This window comes from Salmo trutta, chromosome 14 (assembly GCF_901001165.1).
Source record: "Salmo trutta chromosome 14, fSalTru1.1, whole genome shotgun sequence".
Lineage (NCBI taxonomy): Eukaryota > Metazoa > Chordata > Actinopteri > Salmoniformes > Salmonidae > Salmo > Salmo trutta.
This window is the reverse complement of record NC_042970.1, coordinates 46,356,292-46,376,193: the sequence shown is the minus strand read 5'-3', so window position 1 is coordinate 46,376,193 and position 19,902 is coordinate 46,356,292. Positions and strand designations below refer to the sequence as shown.

Here is a 19,902-nt window from a genome sequence, read left to right as displayed (position 1 = left end):
TCATTTTCAGCCGTGTAATTTTTCCACTTAAATTAACTAGGCTACTTTTCAATTTGCTTCTTAGAAATAAGTCTGCAGAGCCCTCCCTGCTAGATCAAATCATGTTATTTGTCGCATGCTCCGAATACAACAGTGAAATGCTTACTTACAAGCCCTTAACCAACAATGCCATTTTAAGAAAAATAAGTGTTAAATCAAAAATAAAACTATCAAATTATTAAAGAGCAGCAGTAAAATAACAACAGCGAGGCTATATACAGGGGGTACCGGTACAGCGTCAATGTGAGGGGGCACAGGTTAGTCGAGGTAATTGAGGTAATATGTACATGTAGGTAGAGTTAAAGTGACTGTGACTGAATATGCATCTTCTAGCGATCTATTAATAGGACAGGCGCCTGTCAGTCACAAAGTGAGCGATGACAGGAAAACACTGCCTCTCGGCATCTGGGTGTGTGCGCTGTGGTTGCAGTCATATTTATTTACACTGAGGGAGAGGGCATGAATTTGCAGGTCCCGTATAATGGGGTAACAATGAGTCAATCCACTTAGACTATTGTTTTTCTGGCACATTCATTTATTTTCTTTTGCGTGCAGGGTCCAACATTAACAATGCTGGCCAGTAAAAACGTTGGGCCAGTGGATCTCGTCAGTCACTGCCCAACAGGACCAGTAACTTTTCAGCGCAGTTTTGCATTCCGGTTCAACATTTACCTGCTCTGTCGCAGTCTATCATTGAAGACTACACACATAAATGTCATGCTACACTGAACAAAAATATAAACGCAACATTTAAAGTGGTCCCATGTTTCATGACCTGAAATAAGATCGCAGAAATTTTCCATACGCACAAAAGCTTATTTCTCTCATTTTGTGCACAAATTTGTTTACATCGCTGTTAGTGACCATTTCTCCTTTGCCAAGATTATCCATCCACCTGACTACCCCTGCCCCTACCAACAGCTCTGCACCCCCTGCAGCAACTTGCCCAAGCCCCCCCCCCCCCGCTTCTCCTTCACCCAAATCCAGACAGCCGATGTTCTGAAAGAGCTGCAAAATCTTGATCCCTACAAATCAGCTGGGCTAAACAATCTGGACCCTCTTCTAAAATTATCCGCCAAAATTGTTGCAACCCCTATTACTAGCCTCTTCAACCTCTCTTTCGTATCGTCTGAGATCCCCAAAGATTGGAAAGCTGCCGCGGTCATCCCCATCTTCAAAGGGGGAGACACTCTAGACCCAAACTGTTATAGACCTATATCCATCCTGCCCTGCTTTTCTAAAATCTTCGAAAGCCAAGTTAACAAACAGATCACCAACCATTTCGAATCCCACCATACCTTCTCCACTATGCAATCTGGTTTCCGAGCTGGTCATGGGTGCACCTCAGCCATGCTCAAGGTCCTAAACGATATCATAACCGCCATCGATAAAAGACCGCACTGTGCAGCCGTCTTCATCGACCTGGCCAATGGTTTCAACTCTGTCAATCACCGCATTCTTATCGGCAGACTCAATAGCCTTGGTTTCTCAAATGACTGCCTCGCCTGGTTCACCAACTACTTCTCAGAGTTCAGTGTGTCAAATTGGAGGGCCTGTTGTCCGGACCTCTGGCAGTCTCTATGGGGGTGCCACAGGGTTCAATTCTCGGGCCGACTCTTTTCAATGTATATATCAATGATGTCGCTCTTGCTGCTGGTCATTCTCTGATCCACCTCTACGCAGACGACACCATTCTGTATACATCTGGCCCTTTTTGGACACCGTGTTAACAAACCTCCAAACGAGCTTCAATGCCATACAACACTCCTTCCGTGGCCTCTAACTGCTTTTAAATGCTAGTAAAACTAAGTGCATGCTCTTCAACCGATTGCTGCCCGCACCCTCCCGCCCGACAAGCATCACTACTCTGGACGGTTCTGACTTAGAATATGTGGACAACTACAAATACCTAGGTGTCTGGTTAGACTGTAAACTCTCCTTCCAGACTCATATTAAGCATCTCCAATCCAAAATTAAATCTAGAATCGGCTTCCTATTTCACAACAAAGCCTCCTTCACTCATGCTGCCAAACATACCCTCGTAAAACTGACTCTCCTACCGATCCTTGACTTTGGCGATGTCATTTACAAAATAGCCTCCAACACTCTACTCAGCAAACTGGATGTAGTCTTTCACAGTGCCATCCGTTTTGTCACGAAAGCCCCATATACTGACCACCACTGCGATCTGTATGCTCTCGTTGGCTGGTCCTTGCTACAAATTCATCGCCAAACCCACATGCTCCAGGTCGTCTATAAGTCTTTGCTAGGTAAAGCCCCGCCTTATCTCAGCTCACTGGTCACCATAGCAACACCCATCCGTAGCACGCGCTCCAGCAGGTATATTTCACTGGTCATCCCCAAAGCCAACACTTCCTTCGGCCACCTTTCCTTCCAGTTCTCTGTTGCCAATGACTGGAACAAATTGCAAAAATCACTGAAGCTGGAGGCTTATATCTCCCTCTCTAAATTTAAGCATCAGCTGTCAGAGCAGCTTACCGATCACTGTACCTGTACACAGCCCATCTGTAAATTGCACACCCAACTACCTCATCCCCATATTGTTATTTATCTTCTTGCTCTTTTGCACCCCAGTATCTCTACTTGCACATCATCATCTGCACATCTATCACTCCAGTGTTAATGCTAAATTGTAATTATTTTGCCTCTATGGCCTATTTATTGCCTTACCTCCATACTCTTCTACATTTGCACACACTATACATAGATTTTTCTATTGTGTTATTGACTATACGTTTGATTATGTGTAACTCTGTGTTGTTGTTTTTGTCGCACTGCTTTGCTTTATCTTGGCCAGGTCGCAGTTGAAAATGAGAACCTGTTCTCAACTGGCTTACCTGGTTAAATAAAGGTGAAAAAAAAGTGTGGCATATCAAGAAGCTGATTAATCAGCATGATCATTACACAGGTACACCTTGTGTTGGGGACAAGAAAAGGCTACTCTAAAATGTGCAGTTTTGTCACACAACACAATGCCACAGATGTCTCAAGTTGAGGGAGCATGCAATTGGCATGCTAACTGCAGGAATGTCCACCGGAGCTGTTGCCAGAGAATTTAATGTTCATTCTTTTACCATAAGCCGCCTCCAACTAAGTTTTAGAGAATTTGGCAGTACGTCCAACCGGCAGTGGTGTAAAGTACTTAAGTAAAAATACTTTAAAGTACTACTTAAGTAGTTTTTGTTTTATCTGTACTTTACTTTCCTATTTATATTTAACTACTTTTACCTTCACTTCACTACGTTCCCAGAGAAAACGATTTACTTTTTACTCCATACATTTTCCCTGACACCCAAAAGTACACGTTAGCAGGTCAGAAAAATGGTCCAATTCACGCACTTATCAAGAGAACATATCTGGTCATCCCTACTGCCTCTGATCTGGCGGATTAATTAAACATGCTTCATTTATACATTTGTGTTTGAATGTGCCCCTGGCTATCTGTAAATTAAACATTTTTCAAATAAAATGATGCCGTCTGGTTTGCTTAATATAAGCAATTTGAAATTATTTCTACTTTTACTTTTGATACTTAAGTATATTTTAAACCAAATACTTTTAGACTTTTACTCAAGTAGTATTTTACTGGGTGATTTTTACTTGAGTCATTTTCTATTAAGATATCTTGACTTTTACTCAAGTATGAGAATGTGATACTTTTTCCCACCACTGCCAACCAGCCTCACAACTGCACACCACATGTAACCACGCCAGCCCAGGACCTCCACATCCGGTATTTTCTATATGAAGTCTATCAGGACTTTATAGTGAGTTACTCGTCAGTAGCCTACCGAATTTCATCGGTACGAGAACTGTTAATTTGGCAACTAACTGACTGACTGACTTTTGTGATTTATCTGCAGATAAATTGTGAAAACATTTGATGAAGATGGTGAATCCTCTTTACTGCAGAAACAATAGGTAGACTAGTGGAGAGAGAGCATCAGTCTGGATTGAATTTTTTAAAAGCTAATGATACTTAGTTGTGGCCACATATATTGGCACCCTGGCACTTAAATAATTCCCAATTTTTTTTCTGAAATAAGTTACAATTTAAAAACAATTTTGGTCTCCACACCTTGTTATTGGAGTTAAAACAATGCACAACATATTTTATTTTTGGAAACTTAAGTTAGCTATTTTTAATTTAGAAAATATAGGCATGGACAAGGCTCTCCACCACCTCTGGACAAAATTATTGGCAAGATGGGCAAAATTATTGGCGCCCAGGAGCTACCACTTAGTTGCACAGCCTTTGGCCAAGATAACTGAGAAAAACATTTATTGGAGCCATTACTGGCAATTTGGCCCACTATTCAGCAGCAAACTGCTCAAATTATTCTATGTTTGAGGGATGCCTTCAACCAACTGATGTTTTCAGATCTTACCACAGGTTTTTGGATGTGATTCAGATCTGGACTCCATGCTGGCCATTTCAGAGCAGTCGATAGTTTCATCTTGAACCGTTCCTGGGTGCTATTTGATGTGTGTTCAGGGTTGTTGTCCTCCTGGAAGACCCACAATCTTCATTGGAAAAACTATTTTTGGACTGGGTTGAACATTGGACTCAAACACCTGATAATCAGCTGATTTCATGATGACTTGTGCACGTTCAAGGCCCCCAGTACCAGAGGCAGCAAACAACCCTACAGCATTATCAAACCTCCCCATGTTTGATTGTAAGGTGGGGGGGGTGTTATTTTGAGTGAATGCTTAATTTGGTCATCAGAACGGTGCAGCAAGCTCATTTGAGGCTACTAGAAGCATTTGTCTTCAGTTAGCTTGGCCAAAGGCTGTTCAACCAAGTACTAGCTCCGAGGTGCCAATAATTTTATCCATGCCATTTGTCTTTATTTTCTAAATGAAACATTTAAGCTGAAAGCTACAGAAATAAAATGTATTCTGTAATGTAGAAAATCCAATAACAAGGTGTGGAGACAAAAAAAATATTTTTTTCAATTTAAACTTCATTTAGAAATAAGAAATGATTTAAGAAAAGTGCAAGGGTGACAATATATTTGGCCGCAATTGTATATGGTATTTTGAAAGATATTGATATATACAGTGCCTTCAGAAAGTATTCACACCCCTTGACTTTTTCCAAATGTTCTGTTATAGCCTGAATTAAAAATTGATTAAATTGAGATTTTGTTTCACTGGCCTACATACAATACCACATAATGTCAAAGTGGAATTCTGTTTTTAGAAATTGTTACAAATTAATTAAAAATGAAAAGATGAAATGTCTTGAGTCAATACGAATTTATGGCAAGCTATAAATTCTGTCATCAAGGGTGGCTACTTTGAATAATCTCAAATATATATATATATATTTTTTTTTGATTTGTTTAACACTTTTTTGGTTACTACATGAGTCCATATGTGTTATTTCATAGTTTTGATGTCTTCACTATTCTACAATGTAGAAAATAGTCAAAACAAAGAAAAACCCTTGAATGAGTCGTTGTATCCATAATTTTGACTGGTACTGTATATGTTTTGTGCTCTATCACTCCCGTATTACTAACTACAAATGATCTATAACTGGGCTAATAACTCACTAACCAGCAAAGGATATGAACAAACCGTCTATTTGCATATATGCCTACTGGGGCTCTGATTGTTTATGCCGCACCGGTCTGTGTAGAGTATGGGCTGAGTAGTGCATGTCATGTCAATGCAATACAATCCTACTCCGATACGTTCTGCATTCAACAAAATCTCTTGCATAGTTTTGTTTTGCATTGAAAGTGGCAAATATTGCGTTGATTCGATCACAATTGCCACAGTAAAGGGAAACGTTGAGAACTCTAGAACAGTGGTCACTTTGAGTCAAAATGCAAGCCGAGATCTACCGCTCAGATTTTTTTTGAACATGACTTAAAACACATAAGCCTATGCAACATTAACCAATTAAAAACAGTACTGTAGCAAGGAGGTTTGTGCAGTAAGCTATAGGCCCAGTACATTAGCACGGCATATTAGCTTTGCTTGAATTGCCCTGCCAGTGCATTGTTGTTTGGGCCATTTTTTATTATATATATATATTTTTTAATTGAAGTAGACTATATGATCACACCGGTAATAGAGCTGTTGCATTACCCTTGAAGCACAGCTGAGTGAACATTTAAATCATTTTATTTTATTGGACTGATGGTGCCTGCATCTGATGGTCAGTCTCAGCGGAGGGAGAGTTGCAGACTGAGGGCCCGCGTCTCAACATCCATCAGCTCTCCCTAACCAAAAAGGACACCCGATAAGGGCAAAATTCAAGTTGCACCTCATTATTTCTGCCTCATGCACAAATTCATGTTGTTACTCCTATAAACATAGAAAGTGAAATATTCCTTGATAGTAAAAAAGACCCAATCTGCTAATAATAACAACAAATCAAGCCTATAGATACACTTTCCTAGCCATTCATTACTGCTGCAGTGCTTGTTGTAGCGTTGAGTGGACATAGGAAGAACGCACATTTTATGCCTTACAAAAGTGTTGAATAGAAAGTGTTGACAGTGCTGAGTAAAACTTAACATGAACTCATAAAAACAGCATCTGTATTTGTTGACTGTCTCTCTAGTCATGGTTTTAAAGGTTTTGAAATCTCACAGTATCAACTTTGCTGTAGCTTTCTTTTATGCCGGCTACGTTTCTGCTGACACGGTCATGTGAGCCATCCGATTGGCCTATAATACACTTAATTTGCTCTCTGGGCCCGCCTGGAAGGCAGAGTTTGTACCTTCAGACACATGAAATGGTTAAAAATGGCAACAGTTGACCTAACCCGGCATGCAGGGCAGCTGAATCGGGTGCACCTACTGCCAACATTCCGAGACTAATAAAAAATAAAAAAATAGGAACACAAAGCTTTATTGTTGTGTTTTTTACAGAAATGTTTGGCGATCGAGTAGGAATGACTAGGAGATCGACCAGTCGATTGCGATCGACCGGTTGGTGACCGCTGCTCTAGATAGTTGGGCTATGGGCTAGTATTTCTGCGCGCAGCTTAGAGGGAACATTGACTGTAGGTCTACTGATTTACTCAAAGTGTTGACAATGGAGTAGTCAACTGCTGCTTTCGCTTTAGCAAAGCTCATGTTTAACACCTGCTTCATTCTTCAATCATACCTGTCTTGCAGTTAGCTGAGAAAATACCTCTCAAACGGAAGCTTGAAGGCGGTGGAAGTCAGGACTTAAAGTATTCTTTAAAGGCCCAGTGCAGTCAAAATGACGTTTTCCTGTTTTTGTATCATATTGTATAAGAGCTGATGAAACTAACACTCTAAAAGTGTGAAAAAATGTGATAAGTGTTATTTCCTGATAGTTGCTGGTTGAAAATGCAATCTAGCATTAGAATGTACCAGAGGCCACCAAAATAGAGCTTGTTTGGCAAGCATTTCTTAACCCGGGGGGGCAAGCCCCTCTGGACCCAGCCCGGCTGGCTACTTTTTCTATTTGACACGCGCACACAGTACAACTTGCTCAATCATACATAGCGTGTCTTTAAGTAAATCATATCTCCAAAACAATTCTTCTCCTTCTCTGTTCCTTTTCTTCTTCTCATCTTCATATCCTCCCCCACTTCCTTCTCATCCATTTTGCAGGCGACTGCAGAGCAGATCCGCCTCGCCCAGATGATCTATGACAAGAATGATGCTGAATTTGAGGACAAAGTGAACCAGGTGAGTGGGCAGGAATTGCAGAGGCCATTGTGACAGCTCTGAATGATGGCCTGTGTGTGTTGTGGTTTTTGTTTCACATTAAGAGAGAATACCTGTGACTGCATGTGCTAGGAAAAGACAAGACCACACTCATCATTTAGGGTAAAAACTAAATATTTTGTCAATTTTAGACAACTTTGGGGTTTTCACCTCAAATCTAAGACCCTCTCTTTTTCTAATACTGACTGTTAGGCTATGACAGATTCCCCCTCCCCTTCTGTGACCATGTACACAGCTTATTTGTGTGTGTGTGTGTGTGTGTGTGTGTGTGTGTGTGTGTGCGTGCGTCCGTGCATGTCTCAGTGTGTGTAGCATATGTGTATCAACTGTCTGTATAGACGGTCATTGTACACTGAGTATACAAAACATTAAGAACAGACAGACCACATGAATCTAGGTGAAAGCTATGATCCCATATTGATGTCACTTGTTAAGTCCACTTCAATCAGTGTAGATGAAGGGGAGGAGACAGGTTAAAGGAGGATTTTTAATACTTGAAACAATTGAGACATGGATTGTGTGTGTGCGCCATTCAGAGGGTGAATGGGCAAGACAAAAGTGCCTTTGAATGGGGTATGGTAGTAGGCCCACCGGTTTGTATCAAAAACTGCAACGCTGCTGGGTGTTTTACGCTCAACAGTTTCCTTTGTGTATCAAAAATCGAGTGCTTTCGACACCTTGTGGAGTCCATGCGCCAATGAATTGAGGCTGTTCTGAGGGCAGGGGGTACAAGTCAATATTAGGAAGATGTTCTTAATATTCTATTATGTTTCATTGGATTCAAATAAAGCACTCAGATGTGTATGTATGTCCACAGCTGATGGAGGTGACAGGAAAGATCCAGGATGAGTGCATGGTAGCGCTCCACGACTGCAACGAGGATGTCAACAGAGCCATCAACTTCCTCCTTGAGAGCACCTCTGATACGGTAGGGCAGAGGGGACTGACGTTAACGCTACCTTTCAATTTCCTTCAGCCACTTTCCTTCGGGTTCCTTCGGTCATCGCTAGCTTAGCGTCGCTCAGTCACCTCAACTTCCCTGAGACCTGGGTCGTATTCATTAGGCACCAAATGGAAGAAAACTGATGGAAAAAGGGAGGGACTAGCCTACCTGAACTTGTCCAATAAGAAACACTTTGTTTTCTTAATAAATATGACCCTGAAGTAGCTGAACAGCTGAACTTTTCTGCTTTTGTTTTCTGGTTTTCATTGTTGACTCAGGAGAGTGGAGTGGCTGGTGGTAGCATGGTATGGAATCTAACCAGTTGCTACAGAGCTTTTTTGCACTGACTCTCTTGCACAGACTCGATGTACACTCACTGGACTCTCATACATACTAAGCTGACACCCCAACACACAGACACACACACATGCATATTGACGCACACGTACAGTGCATTCGGAAAGTATTCAGTCACCTTGACTTTTTCCACATTTTGTTATGTTACAGCCTTATTCTAAAATTGATGACAAAAAGTTATTTAATCCATCTACGCACAATAAACCATAATGACAAAGCGAAAACAGGTATTTAGAATTTTTTTTGCAAATTTATAAAAAATAAATACCTTATTTACATAAGTATTCAGACCCTTTGCTATAAGACTCGAAATTGAGCTCAGGTGCATCCTGTTTCCATTGATCATCCTTGATGTTTCTACAACTTGATTGGAGTCCACCTGTGGTAAATTCAATTGATTGGACATGATTTGGAAAGGCACACACCTGTCTATATAAGGTCCCACAGTTAATAGTGCATGTCAGAGCAAAAACCAAGCCACGAGGTCGAAGGAATTGTCCGTGACAGGATTGTGTCAAGGCACAGATCTGGGGAAGGGTACCAAAAAATATCTACAGCATTGAAGGTCCCCAAGAACACCGTGGCCTCCATCATTCTTAAATGGAAGAAGTTTGGAACCACCAAGGCTCTTCCTAGAGCTGGCCGCCAAGCCAAACTAAGCAATCAGGGGAGAAGGGCCTTGGTCAGGGAGGTGACCAACAACACGATGGTCACTGTTGTTAGTCACCCTGACAGCTCTCCAGAGTTCCTCTGTGGAGATGGGAGAACCTTCCAGAAGGACAACCATCTCTGCAGCACTCCACCAATCAGGCCTTTATGATGGAGTGGCCAGACGGAAGCCACTCCTCAGTAAATGGCACATGACAGCCTAAAAGCACCTAAAGGACTCGTCTGGAGGAAACATGGCACCATCCATAAGGTGAAGCATGGTGATGGCAGCATCATGCTGTGGGGATGTTTTTCAGTGGCAGGGACTGGGAGACTAGTCAGAATTGAGGGAAAGATGAACAGAGCAAAGTGTTTTTTATTTATATATTTAAAAAAAAAAACATTATTTAACCAGGTAGGCCAGTTGAGAACAAGTTCTCATTTAAGTACAGAGAGGTCCTTGATGAAAACCTGCTCCAGAGTGCTCAGGACATCAGACTGGGGAGAAGGTTCACCTTCCAACAGGACAACGACCCTAAGCACACAGCCAAGATAACGCAGGATTGGCTTCGGGACAAGTCTCTGAATGTCCTTGAGTGGCCCAGCCTGAGCCCCGACTTGAACCTGATGGAACATCTCTGGAGAGACCTGAAAATAGGTGTGCAGCGACGCTCCCCATTGAACCTAACAGAGCTTGAGAGGATCTGCAGAGAAGAATGGGTGAAACTCCCCAAATACAGGTGTGCCTAGCTTGTAGGGTCATACCCAAGAAGACTTGAGGCTGTAATCACTGCCGAAAGTGCTCCAACAAAGTACTGAGTAAAGGGCCTGTAAACTTATGTAAATGTGGAATTTCAGTTTTTTTGCTTTGTCATTGTCGGGTATTGCATGTAGATTGATGAGGACAAAAAACAGTTGTATTAATTTTAGAATAAGGCTGTAACGTAACTTAATGTGGGAAAAGTAAAGGGGTCTGAATACTTTCCGAATACACTGTACATTCATATTCCTTCATACTCTTCACATACGCTGCTACTACTCTCTGTTTATCATCTAGGCATAGTCACTTTATCCCTACCTACATGTACGCATTACTTCAATTACCTCGACTTACCCTTACCCCTGCAAATTGACTCTGGAATTGGTACCCCTTCTATATAGCCTCGTTAATGTTATTTTATAGTGTTAATATTTTTCCTTTAGGTTATATAGCAAATTGTTCTTAACTTTTTTTAAACTCTGCATTGTTGGTTAAGGGCTCGTTAAGTAAGCATTTCACGTTAAGGTCTTCGGCGCGTGTGACAGAATTTGATTTGATCTACATCTGTTAGAGTTGGAGCACAGATCTGATAGGATGGAAATATGTTCTCATCTTTCGTAATGGACAGATGACATAATGTACCTAATACAATACTTCTATCTACAGTGGATTGAATCAGCCTGAAGACTTTTTTTAAATGTGCTTTAGGCAATGGATCTCTTAATGACCCTTGCCACATCCCCTTCCAATCAAGCCCAAGGGTGCCGTGAGCATTGCTATGTCTATCCAAGGAAACTGAAAATAGGGGCTTGTGCCAACTGTGCCAGGGGGACTTGTCCAGTTGCATGTTGGGTGATTGAATAAAGGCATATTGTGATTATTATTAAACAATTTTACACGAGGACAATAGAAAAAGTATTATGGCCACTGAATCTAGGATGAACAACACTTGTCACTTGTTCTGTCAGCTCCTGATTCAGTAGTAAAATATTCGAGGCGTTTCAGAGGAGAGCACCGCAGCACAGATGGTGAAGTGAGAGAGATCTCTACTCCACCACAGTTACGCTGTTGTTGTTTCTTGGAAGTCCTGAAATAAACTGGGTCATTTTGCTCCTATGTATGTAATCCTCCCATGATATTATCAGCTACTGCTGCCTGCCTGCCCTGTGGTCATTCATCCTTTGATATGTCAAAGACATTGTGACACTGCAGTAGGAGGAGTACATAGAGGCCAAAAACATACGTATCGATTCCATCCATCCATTTTTTTATTTTACGTTGACTAGTTCAAGCAGTTGTAGACTTGTAGGATCTGAGTTAACTTTTATTCCTGCAATCTGTAGGTCTTTGCCACTCTTTCCTATCGCATCTCCCCTCCCCTTCTCTCATTTCCATTTCCCTTTTCCTCCCCCCCTCTCTCTCAAAGCAAATTAGGATCAATAAGGAGAGGTCAAAAGTCAGTTGCTCGCTCTCCCTCGCTCTCTAGCTCTCTCCCCCGCTCTCTCTCTCCCCCGCTCTCTCTCGCTCTCGCTCGCTCTCTCTAGCTCGCTTTAGCTCTCGCTCTCTTTAGCTCTCCCTCGCTCTCTAGCTCTCCCTCGCTCTCTAGCTCTCTTTAGCTCTCGCTCTCTTTAGCTCTAGCTCTCTTTAGCTCTCGCTCGCTCTCTCTAGCTCTCGCTCGCTCTCTCTAGCTCTCGCTCGCTCTCTCTAGCTCTCTCTAGCTCTCGCTCGCTCTCTCTAGCTCTCGCTCGCTCTCTCTAGCTCTAGCTCTCTCTAGCTCTCGCTCTCTAGCTCTCTCTAGCTCTAGCTCTCTAGCTCTCGCTCTCTAGCTCTCGCTCTCTAGCTCTCTCTAGCTCTCGCTCTCTAGCTCTCTCTAGCTCTCCTTAGCTCTCGCTCTCTTTAGCTCTCACTCTCTAGCTCTCTTTAGCTCTCGCTCTCTCTAGCTCTCCTTAGCTCTCGCTCTCTTTAGCTCTCACTCTCTAGCTCTCTTTAGCTCTCGCTCTCTCTCGCTCTCTCTAGCTCTCGCTCGCTCTCTCTCTAGCTCTCTTTAGCTCTCTCTAGCTCTCTTTAGCTCTCTTTAACTCTCGCTCTCTTTAGCTCTCGCTAGCTCTCTTTAGCTCTCGCTCGCTCTCTTTAGCTCTCGCTCGCTCTCTAGCTCTCTTTAGCTCTCTTTAACTCTCGCTCTCTCTCGCTCTCTCTCGCTCTCTTTAGCTCTCGCTCTCTCTCGCTCTCTCTAGCTCTCGCTCGCTCTCTCTAGCTCTCGCTCGCTCTCTCTAGCTCTCTTTAGCTCTCTCTCTAGCTCGCTTTAGCTCTCTTTAACTCTCGCTCTCTTTAACTCTCACTCTCTTTAGCTCTCGCTCGCTCTCTAGCTCTCTTTAGCTCTCGCTCGCTCTCTTTAGCTCTCGCTCGCTCTCTTTAGCTCTCGCTCGCTCTCTAGCTCTCTTTAGCTCTCGCTCGCTCTCTAGCTCTCTTTAGCTCTCGCTCGCTCTCTAGCTCCCTCTCTTTAGCTCTCGCTCGCTCTCTTTAGCTCTCGCTCGCTCTCTCTAGCTCTCGCTCGCTCTCTCTAGCTCTCGCTCGCTCTCTCTAGCTCTCGCTCGCTCTCTCTAGCTCTCGCTCGCTCTCTCTAGCTCTCGCTCTCTCTAGCTCTCGCTCTCTCTCTCTAGCTCTCGCTCTCTCTCTCTAGCTCTCGCTCTCTCTAGCTCTCGCTCTCTCTAGCTCTCGCTCTCTCTAGCTCTCGCTCTCTCTAGCTCTCGCTCTCTCTATCTCTCGCTCTCTCTAGCTCTCGCTCTCTCTAGCTCTCGCTCTCTCTAGCTCTAGCTCTCGCTCTCTCTCGCTCTCTCTAGCTCTAGCTCTCGCTCTCTCTCTCGCTCTCTCTAGCTCTAGCTCTCGCTCTCTAGCGCTCTCTAGCTCTCTCTAGCTCTCCTTAGCTCTCGCTCTCTAGCTCTCTTTAGCTCTCGCTCTCTCTCGCTCTCTCTAGCTCTCGCTCGCTCTCTCTAGCTCTCTTTAGCTCTCTCTAGCTCTCTTTAGCTCTCGCTCTCTTTAGCTCTCGCTCGCTCTCTAGCTCTCTTTAGCTCTCGCTCGCTCTCTAGCTCTCTTTAGCTCTCGCTCGCTCTCTAGCTCCCTCTCTTTAGCTCTAGCTCTCTAGCTCTCGCTCTCTTTAGCTCTCGCTCGCTCTCTTTAGCTCTCGCTCGCTCTCTTTAGCTCTCGCTCGCTCTCTAGCTCTCTTTAGCTCTCGCTCGCTCTCTAGCTCTCTTTAGCTCTCGCTCGCTCTCTAGCTCCCTCTCTTTAGCTCTCGCTCGCTCTCTTTAGCTCTCGCTCGCTCTCTCTAGCTCTCGCTCGCTCTCTCTAGCTCTCGCTCGCTCTCTCTAGCTCTCGCTCGCTCTCTCTAGCTCTCGCTCGCTCTCTCTAGCTCTCGCTCGCTCTCTCTAGCTCTCGCTCGCTCTCTCTAGCTCTCGCTCTCTCTCTCTAGCTCTCGCTCTCTCTAGCTCTCGCTCTCTCTAGCTCTCGCTCTCTCTAGCTCTCGCTCTCTCTAGCTCTCGCTCTCTCTCTCTCGCTCTCTCTAGCTCTCGCTCTCTCTAGCTCTCGCTCTCTCTAGCTCTAGCTCTCGCTCTCTCTCTCGCTCTCTCTAGCTCTAGCTCTCGCTCTCTCTCTCGCTCTCTCTAGCTCTAGCTCTCGCTCTCTAGCGCTCTCTAGCTCTCTCTAGCTCTCCTTAGCTCTCGCTCTCTAGCTCTCTTTAGCTCTCGCTCTCTCTCGCTCTCTCTAGCTCTCGCTCGCTCTCTCTAGCTCTCTTTAGCTCTCTCTAGCTCTCTTTAGCTCTCGCTCTCTTTAGCTCTCGCTCGCTCTCTAGCTCTCTTTAGCTCTCGCTCGCTCTCTAGCTCTCTTTAGCTCTCGCTCGCTCTCTAGCTCCCTCTCTTTAGCTCTAGCTCTCTAGCTCTCGCTCTCTTTAGCTCTCGCTCGCTCTCTTTAGCTCTCGCTCGCTCTCTCTAGCTCTCGCTCGCTCTCTCTAGCTCTCGCTCTCTCTAGCTCTCGCTCTCTCTAGCTCTCGCTCTCTCTAGCTCTCCTTAGCTCTCGCTCTCTTTAGCTCTCACTCTCTAGCTCTCTTTAGCTCTCGCTCTCTCTAGCTCTCTTTAGCTCTCTCCCTCTCGCTCTCTCTCAATTTTCAATTTAAGGGCTTTATTGGCATGGGAAACATATGTTTACATTGCCAAAGCAAGTGAAATAGCTAATAAACAAAAGTGAAACAAACAATAAAAGAATAAAAAATACAGTGAACATTACACTCACAAAAGTTCCAAAAGAATAAAGACACTTCAGATGTCATATTATGTGCAAATAGTTAAATTACAAAAGTGAAAATAAATAAACATAAATATGGGTTGCATTTACAATGGTGTTTGTTCTTCATTTTTCTTTTGGCAACAGGTCACAAATCTTGCTGCTGTGATGTCACACTGTGGTATTTCACCCAATAGATATGGGAGTTGATCAAAATTGGGTTTGTTTTCAAATTCTTTGTGGGTCTGTGTAATCTGAGGGAAATATGTGTCTCTATGGTCATACATATTCTCGCTCTTTATCTCTCGCTCTCTCTCTCTCACAGACCTCATGGGAGACAGTTGGGAAGAAGAAACCCCTAGCGAAGGACGGCTCGACGGAGGGCAAGGAGAACCGGGAGAAGAGAGGAGGAGAGCGAGAGGGCAGCAGGGGCCGCGGGGGGAGCAATCGGAGAGGCAGGGGGGCCAGCAACCGCAGCCGCCAGGTTGAGAGAGGTTAGGGGGCCACGGAATCAAATTCTATGCATATGTTAATGAACAAGGCACTATAACACTAGGCTTAATTGATCACCTAAGAGCCAGGAAGAATGAGAAGTCAGTGAGCTGTCGAGGATTTGAGTTACTCAACCATGGTGTGGTTAGTACATTTACAGTTAGTGTGTTTATTCTCATTGGCGGTACTTTGGATTAGAGAACACTACATAGAGCACTTACTAAGAATGAATAGCCAGCCAATTTGTCATTAAGCAATTAGTTCGTCATCAATGCACTATTCTGCAGAATTGCTTACTAGGCAGCACATAGCTTTGTAATGACCGTAATCATTAAATCATCTCTCTGTTGGCTCTCTCCCCACTTCTCTCTCCTTCTCTATCGCTTTCCCTCTCTGTCTCCCTCTTTGTCCCTCCCCATCTCGTTTTCTCGCTCCTTCGATCTCTCTGTCTCCCTGTGTAGTGCGGACAGAGGAAAATGATGTGGAGGCGGTCCCTGGCCCTTTGGACAGAGTGTCAGAGCGAGGTCGCAGGGGGGGAAGAGGGGGTAGAGGTGAGTGTCAATTAGTGGCACTTTCTCATATGTTCCAGTCAACACTCCCAGGTAACTTAAGTGCTCTCTTAACTTCACACAATTTTTTCTGGTGCCATGCTTACTATGTGTTGACCTTGTGCGGGTCTGTGTGGTTCAGTCGGATCTGGAGGCAGAGGAAGGGGCAGAGCACCAGCGGGAAGCAGGTTCTCAGCCCAGGGAATGGGGTGAGTTCTGTAATACACACACAAACTCGTACACACACAACTGTCCTTTTCTGGTTTCTTGTACACTAGTTCTTCTTAAACCCAAACCTCACCTACCCTCATTCTCTCTCTCTCTCTCTCTCTCTCCTCAGGACCTTTAACCCAGCAGACTACACCCCAGAACAGGGGACAGGGACCACACAAGGTGACGCTTGGGAGTCAGGGGCCAACAACAGCAACAGCACAGACGGGACAGGTGAGGCTTCACACAGAGAAGGATCATAAAACTCTCTGGCTTCTTCAGAAAGTAGTGGTGTTCTTCGTTTTGCTCCAAGACCCCCACAAGACCCCCGTCCAAGACCCCCGTCCGAACAGTTTCGGCTACACACTGATATGACCCCTCTACGGAAAGATGAGACTCTCAGGAACACTTACATGTCAGTTGTTTTGCTCTAGGACGCTCACAAGACTCATCTGAAGGTAGCCCAGTACCAGTTTAAAAAATGAATGGAAGTATATAGAGTATACAAAACATTAAGAAAACCGGCACTTTCCATGACATAGACTGACCAGGTGAATCCAGGTGAAAGCTATGATCCCTTATTGATGTCACTTGTTAAATCCACTTCGATCCGTGTAGATGAAGGGGATGATACAAGTTAAAGGAGGATTTTTAAGCCTTGACAATTGAGACTTGGATTGTGTATGTGTGCCATTATGGGTATGAATGGGCAAGGCAAAAGATTTAAGTGCCTTTGAATGGGGTATGGTAGTAGGTGCTAGGCGCTCCAGTTTGTGTCAAGAACTGCAATGCTGTTGGGTTTTTCACGCTCAACAGTTTCCCGTGTGTATCAAGAACGGTCCACCACCCAAAGGACATCCAGCCAACTTGACACAACTGTGGGAAGCATTGGAGTCAACATGGGCCAGCATCCCTGTGGAACGCTTTCGACATCTTGTAGAGGCCATGCACTGACGAATTGAGACTGTTCTGAGGGCAAAGGGGTCGGGGTGCAACTCAATATTAGGAAGGTGTTCCTAATGTTTGGTATACTCAGTGTATATGGAAGTACACTACAAAAGACACCCCTTCAAATGAGTGGATTCGGCTATTTCAGCCATACCCGTTGCTGACAGGTGTATAAAATCAAGCACACCGCCATGCAATCTCCATAGACAAACAGTGGCAGTAGAATGGCCTTACTGAAGAGCTCAGTGACTTTCAACGTGGGACTGTCATAGGATGCCACCTTTCCAACAAGTCAGTTCATCAAATTTCTGCCCTGCCAGAGCTGCCCCGGTCAACTGTAATTGCTGTTATTGTGAAGTGGAAACGTCTAGGAGCAACAATGGCTCAGCCTCGAAGTGGTAGGCTACACAAGCTCACAGAACGGGACCCCAGAGTGCTGAAGCGCCTAAAAAGCGTCTGTCCTCGGTTGCAACACTCACTACCAAGTTCCAAACTCTGGAAGCAACGTCAGCAAAATAACTGTTCTTCGGGAGCATCATGAAATGGGTTTCCATGACCAAGCAGCCACACATAAGCCTAAGGTCACCATGCGCAATGCCAAGCGTCGGCTGGAGTGGTCTAAGGCTTGCGGCCATTGGACTCTAGAGCAGTGGAAACGCGTTCTCTGGAGTGATGAATCGCACTTCACCGTCTGGCAGTCCGACGGATGAATCTGGATTTGGCGGATGCCAGGAGAACGGTACCTGCCCCAATGCATAGTGCCAACTGTAAAGTTTTGTGGAGGAGGAATAATGGTCTGGGGCTGTTTTTCATGGTTCGGGCTAGGCCCCTTAGTTCCAGTGAAGGGAAAACTTAACGCTACAGCATACAGTGACATTCTAGGCGATTCTGTGCTTCCAACTTTGTGGAAACATTTTGGGGAAGGCACATTCCTTTTTCAGCATGGCAATGCCCCTGTGCACAAAGCGAGGTCCATACAGAAAGGGTTTGTCGAGATCGGTGTGGAAGAACTTGACTGGCCTGCACAGAGCCCTGACTTCAACCTGATTGAACACCTTTGGGATGAATTGGAACGCTGACTGTGAGCCAGGCCTAATCGCCCAACATCAGTGCCTGACCTCACTAATGCTCTTGTGGCTGAATGGAGTCCCCGCAGCAATGTTTCAACGTGTAGTGGAAAGCCTTCCCATAAGAGTGGAGGCTGTTATAGCAGCAAAGAGGGGACCAACTCGATATTAATGCCCATGATTTTGGAATGAGATGTTTGATGAGCAGTTGTCCACATACTTTTGGCCATGTAGTTTAGTGCACCAAAAAAAGTGTTAAATATGGGTACATTTTTTAAAAATAATAATCATTCTTATCTCTCAGATATAGGACAGACACTTCAAAACAAACTTCCTTTAGATAATTGTTTTTGACTATCTGTTTTGCCATGTATTAATCTGTTATTTAATGTGTTTCATTTGGCTAATAGCAGTAAGGTCACATTTAATGGTTAATTATTTATTTTTATACCTAAAGGGGTCCTAAAATTCTAAATCCTTGAAATGACCATCTTAAAACAATTCCAGATGTTAGCTTAGTAGGAGGAAACAATCTCAATTGCATTTCCTTGATTTGTCGCATCCTCTCGTCTCTTTCTCAAAACCCATTAAATGAGAAGGTCAGAGGTCCCTCTAGGGCTGTGGTGGTCACAAAATGTTGTCAACCGGTGATTGTCAAGCAAGTAACTGACAGTCTCACGGTAATTGACCGTTAATCAACATAAACACATTTAGCATATCCTGGCTTCCACACACAGCCTACAAGCCACTGATGCAGACCTTTGGAACGTCTACATTTTAAAAAGTCTAATAAATCCATATAATATAGCCTAAACCTTCGCAATAAATCCATTATTTATTTTAGACAGGTCTAAAGAAGCATGATATGAAGAAATTGTAGTCTATTTCAGAAGAACAGAATAGCATTATCTGAGTTGTCCTTATGTTGAATAGAAAGGATATTTTCTCAATGATTTGAGGGAGTGCGCACATGCGGCTATTCTGTATTGAGCCGTTAACAAATAAGTATTCCTATATGCTTAATTTAGAGTTACATGAATAACTTTAGTTGTTCTACAAACGTTGTCCTATATGTTTAGATTTTTAATACATTGTAAAGCCACTCTAATGATGATTTGAAAAAAGTTGCTTGAAAGGCATGAGTTCTGCTTTGGTTTTTGTGCAGGCTGTACACACTACATCACTCACAATTTGACAAGCACTTGATAATGCCTAGAATTTCACGGCGGCATCCCCTTTGTGTGGCCGTAATGCACCCTAAAAAAATCCATGCCTTTTGCGGCCAGTGGCCGTTGTCCCCTTCTCCCTGAGTGCTACGCGCTCCGAATCACCTCTCACTCACATGGCTCTCCATCACATGATCGGGTCTTTCTCACAGGATACAAGTGAAGATAGACACATCGGGGACGCAACTGCGCACATCCTTGTCCAATTCCGAGGTGCATATTGAAGATGTTGGAAGAACTGTCCACATTTACTTTTCGTCAGTCAACAAGATGAGTAGGCCTAATGAACAGCAAAAGCACTAGCCTATGTCAATCTACTATCCCCAATAGTACAAATGTTGACCTATTCCATTCTGTGTGAGAAATAAATATTCCAAACATAGTCTGGGACAGTTGTGGGATGCGATAGATCCCAAATTAATACAACCACTAGCATCAACCAAAATATTTTTTACGCAATGTGGCTTACCCAACAGAGTAAGTGCTAGAGGCGTCACTACAGATCCGGGTTCGATCCCGGGTTAGGAAAGGGTTTGGGGGATTTCCTTGTCCCATCATGCTCTAGCGACTCCTTGTGGCGGCCGGGCACATGCACTCTGACTTCGGTTGCCAGCTGTACAGTTGTGGCCAAAAGTTTTGAGAATGACACA

General features: G+C 44.0%; 1 protein-coding gene across 2 annotated transcripts in view; it reads left to right on the top strand.

The window, feature by feature from the left end:
* The window catches only part of ubap2a (ubiquitin associated protein 2a), a 40,868-nt gene that overhangs the window by 5,299 nt on the left and 15,667 nt on the right, over positions 1 to 19,902 (top strand). Inside the window, exons 3-8 of one of the 2 annotated variants that reach the window (XM_029776154.1) lie at positions 7,665 to 7,742; positions 8,599 to 8,709; positions 15,087 to 15,255; positions 15,715 to 15,804; positions 15,944 to 16,010; positions 16,142 to 16,245. In XM_029776154.1, coding sequence (XP_029632014.1) covers positions 7,665 to 7,742; positions 8,599 to 8,709; positions 15,087 to 15,255; positions 15,715 to 15,804; positions 15,944 to 16,010; positions 16,142 to 16,245 — 619 coding nt within the window. Of the gene's footprint in view, positions 1 to 7,664; positions 7,743 to 8,598; positions 8,710 to 15,086; positions 15,256 to 15,714; positions 15,856 to 15,943; positions 16,011 to 16,141; positions 16,246 to 19,902 lie in introns of both variants that reach the window. The other variant, XM_029776153.1, reaches the window with a different exon arrangement.